The 15,701-nt window shown below is 43.4% G+C and overlaps 1 protein-coding gene across 1 annotated transcript; it reads left to right on the top strand.

Moving 5' to 3' along the window:
* LOC308162469 (DNA-directed RNA polymerase III subunit RPC7-like) lies at window positions 1-12,018 on the top strand (the record flags this gene model as incomplete). Its single annotated transcript, XM_080536620.1, has 6 exons — window positions 1-120; window positions 853-982; window positions 2,714-2,782; window positions 11,262-11,350; window positions 11,605-11,749; window positions 11,939-12,018. 6 exons carry the CDS (start codon window positions 1-3, stop codon window positions 12,016-12,018), a joined length of 633 nt encoding a protein of 210 aa, XP_080392746.1.
* Window positions 12,019-15,701: the final 3,683 nt, after the last annotated feature.

Genomic DNA, 15,701 nt, shown 5'->3' with positions numbered 1-15,701 from the left:
ATGCTGGGCCGGGAGCGCGGCCGTGGCAGATGGCACATGAGCTTCAGTATGGAGGCAGTTGGAATTGGGAAAGGGGAGAACCTGCCCCCCTCTATTCTCCAACCTACTCCACTGTTCCCTGTGAGTGAGGGTTTGTTGGGATGGTAATCCTACAGCTGGCCCAAGAGGACCTCAGCTGTATATTAGGTCTACCCTACTATAGGGTACCATGGGGCTTCATACTTATGCCCCAAACTTGTCCTGGGTTAATTCAATCCCAGATTACACTACCTTGTTGCAAACATGAAATCCTCCATACTACCCAGAAATCATATTTTCAAAATAATATAACTGAAATCCACAGTTTTAGACAAAACCTACTTAGCCATGTTTCTTTACACACTTGTGCACCTCTGTCACAAAACACCTGTGCGCGTCCTATTCTGCTCCAAACAGTCAGTGCACGCAATTAAGTAGGTTTAGTTGTCTAAAATGGCGGATAACAGTTTTATACAGCGGCTTCGGAAAGTATTCAGACCCCTTCACTTTTTCCACATTTTGTTGTGTTATAGACAAAAAAAGAAAGGTTTGTCATCAATCCACACAAAATACAGAAATACAGAAATACCTCATATATAGTACATATGTATTCAGAAAACTGCTACCCTGAGGCCTGGAGAGACAATCTAAAAAGTTGAATGGCACAGAGGAAAAAAATGGTCTATAATATTACACACTGTGGATTAGACTAATTGAGGTCAACAATAATTTGATTGACTGGAGGTTTGAAATGTGAAGAAAGCATGCCATGAGCATGTTTAGGGATATTCTCTTGACAGAAATGTGGAGAGTTCTGTTTTTTTGCCCCTATAGCCCATGGAACACAAACCTGTGCCCTTGGTGCTGGGAGAAGAAGCAGAGTACATGTTGGCACTGAAGCAGGAGTTCAGGGGAGCCATGAAGATCCTGCCATTTTATGTTCGTCCAGCAGCCCCCCAAAAAGGTACGCCTGGGAACAAAGAAAGAAAATGTAATCTGTGTAGATACAGTGTCCTGCGTAAGTAATAGGACAGTGAATAATTTTCTCTTCTTTCAGCTCTGCTCCAAAAGTTTGGATTCGAACAATCAACCAATTACTATGAGGTTGAAGTAGAGATTGATGGGATTTGTGTTCATATTGGTTTCATGCATAAAAAGCTTGAGCTGTGCTATCTCATCCATTTCTTTTTCACGTCACTTTTTTGTTCTTTTTATTTGATAACCCTAACCCTATCAACATACTAAAATCACGTAAGATGGCGGTGCGCTACTCAGACGCGCGGCTTGGAGTGGCTTCAACGCTGGTGTTTTTTAGTGTTTCTAAGTACATTTGTATGTACATTTGTATTTTAGTACTTATAGGGAACGGTTGTGTAAATAGTACCTACAGCAGACTAGACTTACTAGAAGTTGGTGCGCGAAATTTGGGAGGGGTGGCTCCCCTGGTCCCCTGGTTTACATAAATAAAGGCTATGTACACTATCCACTATACTATACTGTACAGATAAGACGACTAGGGTTGTCATATTGCACATAGTGTTATTGCACATTCATTTAAAGTGTCGCAGTTTGCAGGCTTGAAATGTACACATTTGTGCCTCAGCACTACACCTGATTTTTTTCAATCCAGCAGCTGCCATCAATCCGTCCAGACTGTCCAGGGCCCAGAACCTAGGTCTTTGCTGTGTTCAGGGCCTGGATGGCCCTGGGGTAGAAGCTGAGCTTCAGTCTGTTTGTCCATGCGGCCATGGTCCTGTACCGCCTTTTCGAGGGCAGCCGGGCAAAGTGTTCGTACCCAGGGTGGGTTGGGTCTCTGGAGATCTTGGAGGCCTTCCTGAGGCAGCGTGTGTTGTACAGCTCTTCCAGAGAGGGGAGGGGGGCGCCGGTGATCTTCTGGGCTGTTCTCACGACTCTCTGTAGCGCATTTCTCTCTGCGGTTGTGCAGCTGGAGAACCAGTTGCAGATGCCGTAGGTGAGGATGCTCTCCACTGCGCCGCGGTAGAAGGCCACCAGTATCTCCTGCTTGTTGTGTTCCTTCCTGAGGACTCTCAGGAAGTAGAGCCGCTGTTGTGCCTTCTTGATGGTGGCTGCTGTGTTGTTCTTCCAGGACAGGTCATCCTGTATGTGCACCCCCAGGAATCGGAGGGTTGAGACTCTCTCCACGCTCTCTCCGTCGATGAGCAGGGGCTGGACCTCAGATTATTTCCTCCTGAAGTCCACGATGATTTCCTGGGTCTTTGACTGGTTCAGCAGCAGGTTGTTAACCTTGCACAGCTTGCTCAGCTGCTCTACCTCATCCCTGTACGCCGCCTCGTCCCCCCCCCCGAGATGCAGCCCACCACGGTGGTGTCGTCTGCAAACTTTACGATGGAGTTGCTGGGGTGGACGGGGGTGAAGTCGTAGGTGTAGAGGTTGTAGAGGATGGGGCTTAGCACGCAGCCCTGGGGGAACCCAGTGCTGAGTCTGAGGGCTGTGGAGGTGTGGGAGCCCACCCGCACCCTCTGGGGGCGGTCGGACAGGAAGTCCTTGATCCATGCACATATAGAGTGTGATAGTCCCAGGTCTAGTAGTTTGGTCACTAGCCTGTCTGGAAGGATGGTGTTGAAGGCAGAGCTGAAGTCCACTGTAGTCTTGAGCTTTAGCCCCAGTGTGTTCCATGTTTGTTTTATCTCCTCACTTTTTCTGTGATTTCCAGATGTGGAGCGGTACTCTGATAAATATCAAAACAGTGAACCTGCGGATAACACCATTGAATGGAATCCAGGTAGGTCAGCATAGCTCTAATGGAATCAGTGACCTTGAAAATGGTTGAAACTGACTTTATCCTGGAAAATGCACTTATGATCAAACCTAGGATTCCCTTTATTGTGTTAATGTCACATTCTATAGATTATTAGCAAGCAGTCTACTTAACCCATGGGTCACTGGCCAAAGGCTTTAAATAGCATGCCTATATTTACATAAAGGCAATCATATACACTATGTTGTACAACAACACTTAGGGGCTGGTTTTTACTGTTCATTCAATTGGAAAATGCAATCTGTGAAAACCATACTTGTTCTTGAAAGCTATGCAAATTGGAAACACATTCTGAAGCCAGCTTACATATCATTCACTATGACATATTCATTGACTGTCTGCTGAAAAGTAACTTAAAGCAGGCTAGAACAATACACAAAGCACCGTGCTCACCTCTGGACTCAGTTTTCCTTTTGCAAAATAAGCCCAAAACTGCAAAAAACAGATCTGATTGCAATGTTTAAGGACTGGAGAAATGATTGACTTGTTTTATCTTTTGGTAGTTCCATACCCCAACGTTAACTGGCCGATATAGCACATTCCCAAAACATGTAGGCAGACACCAGGTTGACAATAACACAGTATTTTTTTTTTACAATACAACAGTGATGTATGACGTTTCTTTAGCAATTTACATGAGAAGATAGTGATTATGCGTTCTCCCCCACTGAATACAACAGCCTTGGAATGGCCTTGACCTGAGATGCACAACTAGTCCACCGTGGCTCATTCTCACTGGTTTCCCTCTCTCCTTTCCCTTTCCCTTGTACCTGCCTATTTTCCATCTCTTTTAAAATGCATCTCTTTCAAGAGTTCAATTCACAAATGTGTACCATGATCCGTAAAAACACTAAGACAAACATATAATTTACTATCCACACACAAACACTTTTTTATTTGTATTTGTAAACTATTATTTTAATACATGAAAAACGTATATAATGCAATCACGTAACTCCATCTCAGTGGTGTCAGCCACAATTGAGTATGTAAAATCCAGATCAAAGCTTTCAAGTGACCCAAACCATGTCAAATGATGGACATTGAGCTGTCAATCAGAATAGGATGTGCTATAATAGACGCTGGTTGGGAATATGATGTCGGGTTTCTTCAATTTTGAGAACCTGCCCTGCATCTATTATTTAATCATAAAAATAAACAAAAAATAGTTCCGCAACTGAACTTCAAATGGACTGTTGCCTAGTAACCTGAACACAAACATGTAGTCTAATTAACGGTCATTTAGTAGAACATCTGTGAGGCGGAGTGATACATATAGTTAAAAGTCCCAGTGCTGTTATACTGTATATCAGCACTCATGGAATGCCTCTTGTCCAATCAAATTACTTGGTCGGAACTAACTGTTGTATAATGTTCAATACTGAAGTCACAGAGTCACAACTCTTCATACAGTCAGCAAGGCAGAAGTCCATGTGGGCCAAACTGTGACTTGCTGTGATTTGTGCATTGCTTTCATACAAAATGCATTCAATGACCACGTTCTCCAAAATCCATAACACTTCTCTCATTCAAACTCCCCCACCTGCAAAACATTATGTATTTGCAACACATTTTTTCATTGTTAACATACTGTGTTCAAAACTCTGAAGAACACGTTCAAAACAGAATGATTTGGTGCATTTTTGCAGTAATCATATTCCTGCCGGCACGTGCCGTGAGCTTTTAGATTGGGTAAGCATAAGATATAGAAATACACATAATTACACATACACGCTATCAGTGAACGCAGTTTCAATGAAATGCAATGTTGATGCCCTAGAACCCGCTAATAAACTGTAGGGTCACTTTGTGATCAGATTACCAAAAACAAAAAAAACAGTTGCCAGTTTCGACTATATCAGGGGTGCTCATTGTTCAATCTTTTTTGAACCAAGATCTTTTCAAGTAGCCAACCTGCTGAAATCTACAAGTCCAGTTTCAACATCGCAAACGCACACACGCACAACACAGACACACACCGTTTCCATCCTCCATAGTAAACTCACAACACACTTTCTTTTCACACTTTTGTCACACAGGCACTTGACATCACATCACAAACCCTCCCTCTCTATCTCTCTCAAACACTTTTGGTCCAGAACCACTGGCACGGACAGCGACATTAGGCCTATCTCAGCGATTGATTAAGCAGCTCTCTCTCCAAACACAACGGCACAGGCCTACATTCAAAGGTAAAAGCAGAGGAAGTCTTAAATAAGAAGCCATAACCAGCAGCACAACAGTACTCAAACCATATAAACAAGCACAGATCGCCACCAGCCTCGCGAGTCATATAAATCATATAAACCGCTCATACCAGGCTTGCTGTAGCCCCTAGCGACTCTCCCTTTCTGGGTGTGAAGATCGGTGAGCGGTGGCTTCGGGCGGCCTTTAGCCAGTCCAGTCCAGTCTACGAAATCCCTTTAGGTCGCTGACAGTAATGTCCATATTCACAATATCAAGCAAGTTATCCTTATTGATTATTATTATTTAGATCGTTTGAGCTAGCTAGCATAAGCTATTCTGCCGGCGAGAGAAAGGGCCAATCCCAATTCACCCCTATGACTTCGTTTTCACCCCTATGGCTTGATTTGCGCGTTCACGTTTAGGGGGAGGGCTGTCCCAATTCATATTTCATCGGGCCATGGCTTCATTTCGAGGGCTAACTATGACTTTGTTTCGAGCGATTCCAGGACCAGACTAGCTTCGAAGCCATAGGGGTACGCTACCCTTTGATTCCAGGATGCATTGCGAATCATCTACAGAAATCTTATGTCGCTCTATTCAATGCGGAAATGTCATTTTACTTTCTCTGTAATTACTTATTAATAAAGATTTAAAAAATTATGATAACCATCTTATTATCTTAGTTTAATGTCATTACAATGCATTATAGACCTTTTATTTATAACAAGCATAACCAAAAAAATCGCTTTTATGTCGGTGCTGTGTCTAACGTTACAGTAACACAACGCTGCATGACAGTCGAGCATTTCAGAGATGTACAATCATAAATCAATTATTACCTGTGGCGTTTGACAGCGGATGATGGTACACATATGTAAAGTTATCTGTCAAACGTTCGGCTGACTTGTACATGATGCGCATTTTTACCTATTTCCATGTAGCGGCACCCGCAATCTAATCTGAGCAGTTGTTATTATGTAATATTATTAATGGGTTGTATCATTCATTTAAATGCATTATAGACCTTTTCTTTATAACAAGCACAACAACAACAAAATGTTATTATGCCGATGTGCTGTGTGTCTAACGTTACAGGCTGCATGACAGTCGAGCATTTCAGAGATGTACAATCATAAATCAATTATTACCTGTGGCGTTTGACAGCGGATGATGGTACACATATGTAAAGTTATCTATCAAACGTTAGTTTAATGTCATTACAATGCATTATAGACCTTTTCTTTATAACAAGCATAACAAAAAAATCACTGTTATGCCTGATCACTTCCATTAGACTACTAAAGCAAGACACCGGAGCACTCATATCTGCGCGTTTGTCACAGGCTGACAGTCACCCTGTTCCTCTGCCCCGGCAACTGACCCATAGAAATGTGCGCGATTAACATTTCAGAGATGTACAATCATGAAATAAATTGTGGTGTTTGACAGCGGATGATGGTAGACATATTTAATGTAAAGTTATCTATCTAAAGTTTTCTATCCACAGGCTGATATGTGCATGATAGGCGCGAATTCCCCCCCCCCCCCCCCCCTTGGTGGTATAAATTGTATTGCGGCATACCAAAACAACTCGCAATCTAATCCGAGCAGTTGTTATTATGTAATATTATTGATGGATGTGACATTTTTGATGGAGCGCAGTGAGCGGGAGACTCATCAAGGACATGTAGTTAATTAATGCAGTGGACAGCGGCTGTTTCTCCAGCGTTCCTGTCACTTCGGATTTCGGAACGTCATAAAATTAAATATGTAAGTCATGCATTTTTCCATGTTTCCCCATTGATGGTATATGACGCCGTAAATTTAACTTAAGTTCAGCCGCGAAGTTGTTGCACTGTTGTCCTAAATCAGTGCAGACTGGCAGGGTAGGAGCACAGGTTTCATACAGGTTAGAGCGCCGTTATTCTGTCATGGTCTGACAACGAAACATTGTTCTTTTTTATTTGATGACTTGTTTGATCGATTGATAGCGTAAAAGTGAAGTTGTGAATGAGTCGCGAGCGTCAATGCTTTTCTACGATATTCCTGATGACGTATCGGTCTTGAAGGGTTGTCCCTCTTCCATGATTTCTCAGGTGTGTTGATAATAAACGAAAAAAGATGCTTATAGCACACGCAACAGAAATAAACACAGCTGAAGAAGGCATTGCGAGATGTGAGAATTCGCCGGCAACATAACGCGTCACCCGTACCGCGTCCTTTTAAACCACTGCTGATGACGTAGCCGTCGTGAAGGGCCGTCCTAATTCAAAGGGGTAGATTTCAACCCCTATGGCTTGTGGCTCTGTTCGAAGGCCTTGGCTTCGAATCGAGTCACACTCGAAAACGAGCCATAGGGGTAGAAAGGGAATCGGGATTGGGCCAAAGTAAGGTGAAATGTTAAGTGAACTTGAAAGTGATAAGAGCCAATCAGTAGCTCTTATCGGAATGAACGAACTACTGATTGGCTGGTAAGCATGCTTACCCTGGCCACATTAAACAGCGGGCTGAGGCATCGGAAAAAATAAAAAATACATTTTCACGCATTCGAATGTACGCGAGGGAAAGCAGAGAGGGAAGTGCTTATAATGCAACGCAATGCAAGCAAGCAGAATAGCGAGTGCTTACTCCTGCAGGTGGCGCCAAAATGAATGACTCCTGCTGCCCTGGGACCTAAAATACGACTCTTTTAATGAAAACAAACAAACGGTTACATGCACTTTTATTTTAATATTTTCACTGTCCTTTTTTATTTTTTCGTTGGGTAAGCACTGCTTACTATGCTTATATGGTCCTTGTATTCCTGTCATATATGACAGAAAGCTCGCAAGCAATAAACTGTTTTTGTGCACAGTGTTTGAGTGTGCAGATGCTGTTATTTTGCATCTCTTTTTTTGCATTACTCTTCAGTTCCAGCACCTCAGCAAAGTCTGATAACGGATGAACGGTGGTATTTTCACTATTTGCAGTAATCATATTGAAATGTCTAGAAAATATTAGCAGAATATATACAATGAAATGAAATAGACTAGATGCATTGCCAAGGAAGACATTAGATGTGACCAGATGCAGACCAGAGGGTGGACCAAAACCCTCAGGAGTGAGACATTTTTGGTGTGATTGCTATTGTGTTGTAGCCCTGGAATTTCAGTTTTTCTTTTTTGTTTGAACTTTGCATCTTCCACTTTATTTTCCACTTTTCATTTTACACAAGTAAATGTAGTGTACTTTGAAGTAAATGTACCGTAACTTACTTTCTGCAAAGATACAAAAACAAAACAAAAAACTTTTAAGGATAGAAGCAAAATTGCGGCATTTCTGATTGTTGCCTAATACTTGACAGACAGTTGTACAGTCAACTATTCTGTCTATGATTACTATAAATCAAACCATTTTTATAATGAAATATTCATTCTTGTGAAAATCATTCAAACTATGGAATGAATTAATGAATGAATGAATGGTCTTTATTGTCATTGATATAGTACAGGTACCAAACAACGAAATTGGGGAGGGGGGGCTCCCCTGGTGCTAGGAAAGAAAAAAAAAAAAAAAAAAAGAAGGGAAAGGAGCTGGTTTGCATAAATAAAGGCTATGTACACTATCCACTATACTATACTGTACAGATAAAACACTGTGCGGTACTCTATGCTATGCTATTCTAACATTTCCTATTTCTCTGCAACCGTATGTACCCTAGGGTTGTCATATTGCACATAGTGTTATTGCACATTCATTTAAAGTGTCGCAGTTTGCAGGCTTGAAATGTACATATTTGTGCCTCAGCACTACACCTGATTTTTCAATCCAGCAGCTGCCATCAATCCGTCCAGACTGTCCAGGGCCCAGAACCTAGGTCTTTGCTGTGTTCAGGGCCTGGATGGGTAGAAGCTGAGCTTCAGTCTGTTAGTCCTTGCGAACATGGTCCTGTACCGCCTGTTCGAGGGCAGCCGAGCAAAGTGTTCGTACCCAGGGTGGGATGGGTCTCTGGAGATCTTGGAGGCCTTCCTGAGGCAGCGTGTGTTGTACAGCTCTTCCAGAGAGGGGAGGGGGGCACCGTTGATCTTCTGGGCCGTTCTCACGACTCTCTGTAGCGCATTCCTCTCTGCGGCTGTGCAGCTGGAGAACCAGTTGCAGATGCAGTAGGTGAGGATGCTCTCCACTGCGCAGCGGTAGAAGGCCACCAGTATCTCCTGTCTGGTGTGGTCCTTCCTGAGGACTCTCAGGAAGAAGAGCCGCTGTTGTGCCTTCTTGATGATGGTTGCTGTGTTGTTCTTCCAGGACAGGTCATCCTGTATGTGCACCCCCAGGAATCGGAGGGTTGAGACTCTCTCCACGCTCCCTCCGTCGATGAGCAGGGGATGGACCTCAGATTTTTTCCTCCTGAAGTCCACGATGATTTCCTGGGTCTTTGACTGGTTCAGCAGCAGGTTGTTAACCTTGCACAGCTTGCTCAGCTGCTCTACCTCATCCCTGTACGCCGCCTCGTCCCCCCCCTGGGGGGACCCAGTGCTGAGTCTGAGGGCTGTGGAGGTGTGGGAGCCCACCCGCACTCTCTGGGGGCGGTCGGACAGGAAGTCCTTGATCCATGCACATATAGAGTGTGATAGTCCCAGGTCTAGTAGTTTGGTCACTAGCCTGGCTGGAAGGATGGTGTTGAAGGCAGAGCTGAAGTCCACAAAGAGCAGTCTCGCGTAGCTGTTTCCCCTCTCCAGGTGGGATAGAGTGGAGTGGAGAGTCGTCGCGATGGCGTCCTCTGTGGACCTGTGGGCTCTGTAGGCGAACTGGTATGGATCCAGGTTGGGCGGGAGGCGTGTGACTATGTGGGCCCGGACTAGTTTCTCGAAGCACTTCATGATGATTGGTGTGAGTGCCACCGGGCGGTAGTCGTTTAGGCAGCTCACCGTGCTTTTCTTCGGGACTGGGATGATAGTTGAGGTTTTCAGGCAGGGTGGGATGGTGGCCTGGGACAGGGACTGGTTGAAGATGTTGGTGAAAACCCCGGCCAGCTGGTCGGCGCAGTCCCTCAGCACCCGTCCCAGGACGCCATCCGGCCCTGAGGCTTTCCTGGGGTCCACCGCCTTCAGCACGCGTCTCACTTCATGCTCTGTGAGGGTGAGGCTGCTGAGAGCTGGAGAGAGTGGTGTTTGTGTTTACCTAACGGTTACCTCCGTTCGCCCCTCGTCGAACCGGGCGTAGAAGGAGTTCAGCTTTTCCGCCGGCAGGGGGTCGTCCTCTGCGGCTGTGAGCCTGTTGGCTTTGAAGTTTGTCATGTGCTGAACCCCCTGCCACACCCGCCTGGAGTCGTTGCTCAGGAAGCATTCCTCAATCTTCTCTCTGTGGTCTGCCTTGGCCTCCCGGATGCCGCGCTTTAGGTTAGCCCTGGTGGTGCTGTACAGCAGTGTGCCCTTCCCTGCGAAGGCGTTGTCCCTCTCATTGATCAGTTTTTGGACCTTCCCAGTCATCCATGGCTTCGTGTTGGGGTAGACCCGGACCCGTTTGTCCACGGTGACTGAGTTGGTGCAGTTCACTATGTGGTTCAGAACCGACGACGTGAACTGTTCCAGGTCCTCATGCTCATATTCCTGCCATGAGGTGTCATTCAGGCAGATCTGCAGTGGAGCGGACCCTGCTGGCCAGGTTCTGACAGTCTTAGTGGTGATGGAAGCACTTTTCCTCATGGTAGTGTAGGCTGGGATCAGGAGGATTGACACATGGTCAGACATGCCTAGGTGAGCTAGCGGTCTAGCCTTGTAAGCAAGCTTGATGTTGGTGTATACCTTATCCAGTGTTTTTTCTCCTCTTGTTGCACATTTAACATGCTGATAGAACTTCGGTAGTACTACCTTCAGGTCAGCATGATTAAAGTCTCCGGCGATTATATGGACTGCAATGCTCCCTGTTGTTAGTGTTTTGTAAGTCAGAATGTTATGAATGACTGTGTATGCTTTCTGGGTGAACATTGTTGGCAGTGTATGGTTGAACAAGCTTCTTTTGAGACATGAATGAAGTGATTGGCCAACATGCATGTTAGTAATGCAGACTGTATGAAGAGTTGTGACTCTGTGACTTCAGTATTGAACACTGTGACTTAGCGACCGTAAAAAACTGTAATACTTTTAATAATTGACCAATTGACATTATTATTGTCATGTCATATATGTATATATATATATATATGCCATAATGTCATACCAATTTTGAACAATGTTGATATCATAAGATTCTATTTGTTTTTCTTCTTTCTCTATTCAAGATACATCTCTAACTCTGGAGACACCAGTGGGACCCAAACCCAGTAAAAAGCCCCGATTGGACAAAGAGGAGATAATCCGTAAGCTAGAGGTAGGATCTCGTCCACAACACTGAATGAATAAACTTCTAACCTCATGTCTATTACTATAGGCACATAACTTCAGTCAATACACTTTTCACAGACTCTGTGTGCGCGTGTATGTGTGCAAGGATGTACATAAAGAGTCCTTAGAAATCTGTATGTGACAACAAGGGAATAACTGTAATTTAGCTGCAAGCTTTGAGTATTTGATCTTTGGATGAGTATCTTCAGTTACCTTGTATTCCTTTGCTTAATCTTTCAGACGCTCGAGAAGAAAGAGGAGGAAGTGAGTTCAGATGAAGAGGAAGGGGAAAAGAAAAAGCCAGAGGAGGAGGAGCAGGAGGGAGAGGAAGAGTATGATGAGGAGTTTGAAGAGGTATGCATCCTTTTCTATCTATCTCAGAAAAGTATTTGAAATAATACAAATAAAAGATTAACAGGAGAGACGATCTATAACAATTCATGTGAGAGGCCACGTCCCCCTAAAATCCTTCTTTCACTGACTCTGATGGTTCATAGGGTGGATGTCCCCTTTGACAGGAATTTGTTTTTACAGTCGCATTGAATGTGTCCTGAAATGTAATGTGTCCCTGCAGGAGACACTTTGTCGTACTTTGACAATGGAGAGGAGTTCGGAGGGGATAGTGACGACAACATAGATGAGGCCATTTACTGATGCATACCCTACTTGATCTCAAATCAACTTCCTACCCCCTATGCACTTGTCTAAACCTGGGAGGATTGGATTATCAGAGGGCACAATGGAGCTGATAACCATACTGCTCACATCTATCCAATCTTCTCAGACCTACACAAGAGCGTTGTGAGATTGATATGCAACACTCCAGAGCTGAATGTAATAGTTTGATAGTAAGATTGATCTCTTACAGGGCATGGCATGTTATGCTTTTTAAATGGCGGTGTGTGGTGGTTTTATCTAAGCATGTCATTACTCAGAACCTAAAGTAGGTCTCCTATACCAGCCATTCCCCGTTTTAGTTTTAAGTATTTTTCTAGTTTTCTTTTTACTCACTTTGTATAAACATTACTGTACATAGCGTTATACCCTATTCCTAACGTCAACTTTTTGTAATCAAGGACAGGCCCCTATCTGGGCCTACCTGCCAGAACCCAAGCTGTGGTTTACGTTTTGATATAATTGTTTTAAGTATGTTACTACAGAGACAACAAGAGAGATGTTGAGATAAATATTACCTCATTACCTCTGGTTAGGACCCGCCCCTCCTATGTTTGTATTGACTTCCTCTCACACTATTTTTCCTGCACTCCAGTTGTCTAATGATGAGACAGATCAGCCTAGGATGTTACTACAATACTGTTCTAAGCAAAATGATCAATCGTTTGTTGATTTTGTAAATAATGTCTATATTTCTCTATTCATTGTCATTTTTGTTTTGTTTCGGTTGTTACATATGTTGTTGTTTTGTTTGAATTGTGTTAATATATTTTTTTGTTCTGGTGTCAGGTTATACCTGCAAAGAAAATATACTTTAGACTACTTTTGCACTTGCACCAACTTGCCTTCTTGTCTTATCTACAATAGTTAGGGGGGGGGGGTCAGAATATGCCTGCATGACTTTCATGCTGGCATATTCTGACCCCCCCCCCCTCAAAATGCTCCCTGTCATAACTACAAGCATGTACTTTCAGGGGTACCACCCAGTGACCTAAAGATGTCACCACAAACAATATGACGTGTCTCAGACTTTGCAAACAATAGTTAGGGGGGGGGGGGGGGGGTCAGAATATGCCAGCATGAAAGGCAGGCTGCCATATTCTGACCCCCTCCCTCAAAATGCTCCCTGTTCCAACTACAAACATATGCTTTCTAGCAGTGGTGTAGGTGACTGAAGTGGGTAGTCTATATTATAAAAGCAAACATTCTGAAATTGTTCGGTTTTTACATCAGTGGTGGATAAGAAGTGCAGTGAGCAAAACATGTAGGTTAACCACCAGGGGCGGCGCTAGGGGGTGGCTACTGGGGCTCAAGCCCCGGATGTTTTCTGAAAAGCCCCGAATGTTTTACTTAAAAAAAAAAAAAAAAAAAAAAAAAAAAAAACGTGAGTAACGTGCAGTACCGGAGTCCAACAGAGAGGCAGCAGCTGCGCGACATTAGCCTGCGTACTGGGTAGCCTGCCCTGCCCTGAAGAAGAAGTGATCTCAATCAGTGCCTGACTTGCAAAATTGTAAGGATGGATATCCCAAAGTTGTTTCAACAAAACAAGCGCCTTGTTGCAGCAGCAGTATCAGCAGCTGACAACAATGACATCACCAGCAGTAATGACATAGATGATGTTTCAGGTTTGTGAATCTTATTAGAAAGGTGACTGACTCACTGACACTACTTTTCCGGTTTGCTAATGCTAGCTGGCTATCATAACATAACGTTATGTTATAATGAAAATGAAACATAGCAAGGTACTGTTACGGTACATGGTAAGAAATCAAACAAAGGATAATACTTATACAAATAAAGTGAATAACAGGCTGATAGTCTTTGATATCTGTACTCTGGTTGACTGAGTAACAAGTGAAAAAGAATGATGTAACGTTAATGTTACAGCTAGTAAACATGGAGTAACCACATTAAGTATGCCCTTATGGTAGTATGTATGTATACAGAACATGACTCAAATCTATCCTAAGATGTAACGCTAACTAACTAAGTTTGTTTAATGTCCCAGGGGGGATTTGATTTCACAGTACTATACACAGGCCAACAATACATGTAATATATCGTCATATAACACAGGACAAGACTCTAAATACAATATAAGTGGTGAGCACAGAGACTGCCCTGATATAATAACTATAGCCATCTCTTTTATCCACTTTTTTATCGTGATCTCGCTGTTTTTTTATATACCGTATATGGCTGGCTCAGTGTTGTTGTCTGTCCTTTATGTTGTGTTGTTATGTGTTGTTTTTAGTGGAGTGGCGTGGCAGAATGAATTTCCCCACGGGGATAAATAAAGTATCATTGAATTGAATTGAATTGATACATACTGTAACATAACTAGCCTCAGCCCATCAATTATGTAATTCTATACAAATATAAATGATGGTGACTGACAGGGGGAGCTACCAGTGGTGTAGTCTAGTTTTTTCTAGTGGGTATACTGTGATTTTGCCCTCCCAGTCAGAGCGACACCTGTCCCGTAGCGACACCCCATACGCACCACCACACTCACTTATGCATACAGTATGCATCTACACCAGTGTTTGCTGCCTTGGGGGGGGGGGGTGGCATGGACTGTACTTGTACATCAAGCTGCCTCACGCTACAGAAACAGGAGATAGGCTCCTGCCCCCTAAGGGCCGTTAGGCTCGAGAACCATCGGTTCTCAAGGCTACTTACGTGGTCTTGACTACATGTCCACTTTCTCACCTGGTTCTTGCTCTCTCTCTCTCTGGTGTGCCGACACCATCCTGCTCTCTCTCCTTCTCTCCCTCTCTATCCTCCTCTCTCCCTCTTTTGCTGTCACCCAAAAGGCAAATATAACAACCAGAGTATTTATAATTTAATAAGAGGTATACATTGAATTCATATAAAATCATAACATCATTCTAATTGAATATTGGGTTGCTGTGGGCAATAGAGTCAGATACTGTCTTTAATTACTCTCTCACCTGTAAGAAAATCGTATGTCCAACTACAAAAAACAGACATTTCCAATGAGTGAGGGTTTGTTCCAATGCTTCAATCCACTGTCCATGTACTGTAAATATGCCATTATGGTATTACCATAAAGCCCAATTCTAGCAGAATAAGAAAGATTGTATATCTACTTTAAGTAAAATAATAAAGTGCCTCCAGTTAGCTCTTTAGCTGGCATGTGTGCAGCAGACTAGCTCATCTAATCACCTCTGAGCTAGCTAGCTAGCTTGCTAGTTCTTTGACACTATTATTCACACCATGAAACTATAATCAGACACTTGAATGAATGAATGAATTAATGAATTAATGAATGAATGAATGAATCGTCTTTATTGTCATTGCTACAGTACAGGTACCAAACAACGAAATTTAGGAGGGGTGGCTCCCCTGGTGTTAGGAAAGGGGAAAAAACACTTTTAAAAAAATCACAAGAAGGGAAGGAGCTGGTTTACATAAATAAAGGCTATGTACACTATCCACTATACTATACTGTACAGATAGACGACTAGGGTTGTCATATTGCACAATAGTGTTATTGCACATTTATTTAAAGTGTCGCAGTTTGCAGGCTTGAAATGTACATATTTGTGCCTCAGCACTACACCTGATTTTTTCAGTCCAGCTGGCTGGCGAAATGAGGGAGTGCTTCGCCAACCAATCAGGTAGCGGTATTGCCCTGC

Source organism: Nansenia antarctica (genome assembly GCF_963989245.1).
Source record: "Nansenia antarctica genome assembly, chromosome: 7".
NCBI classification, from domain to species: Eukaryota; Metazoa; Chordata; class Actinopteri; order Argentiniformes; family Microstomatidae; genus Nansenia; species Nansenia antarctica.
This window is presented reverse-complemented; position numbering and strand designations above follow the sequence as displayed.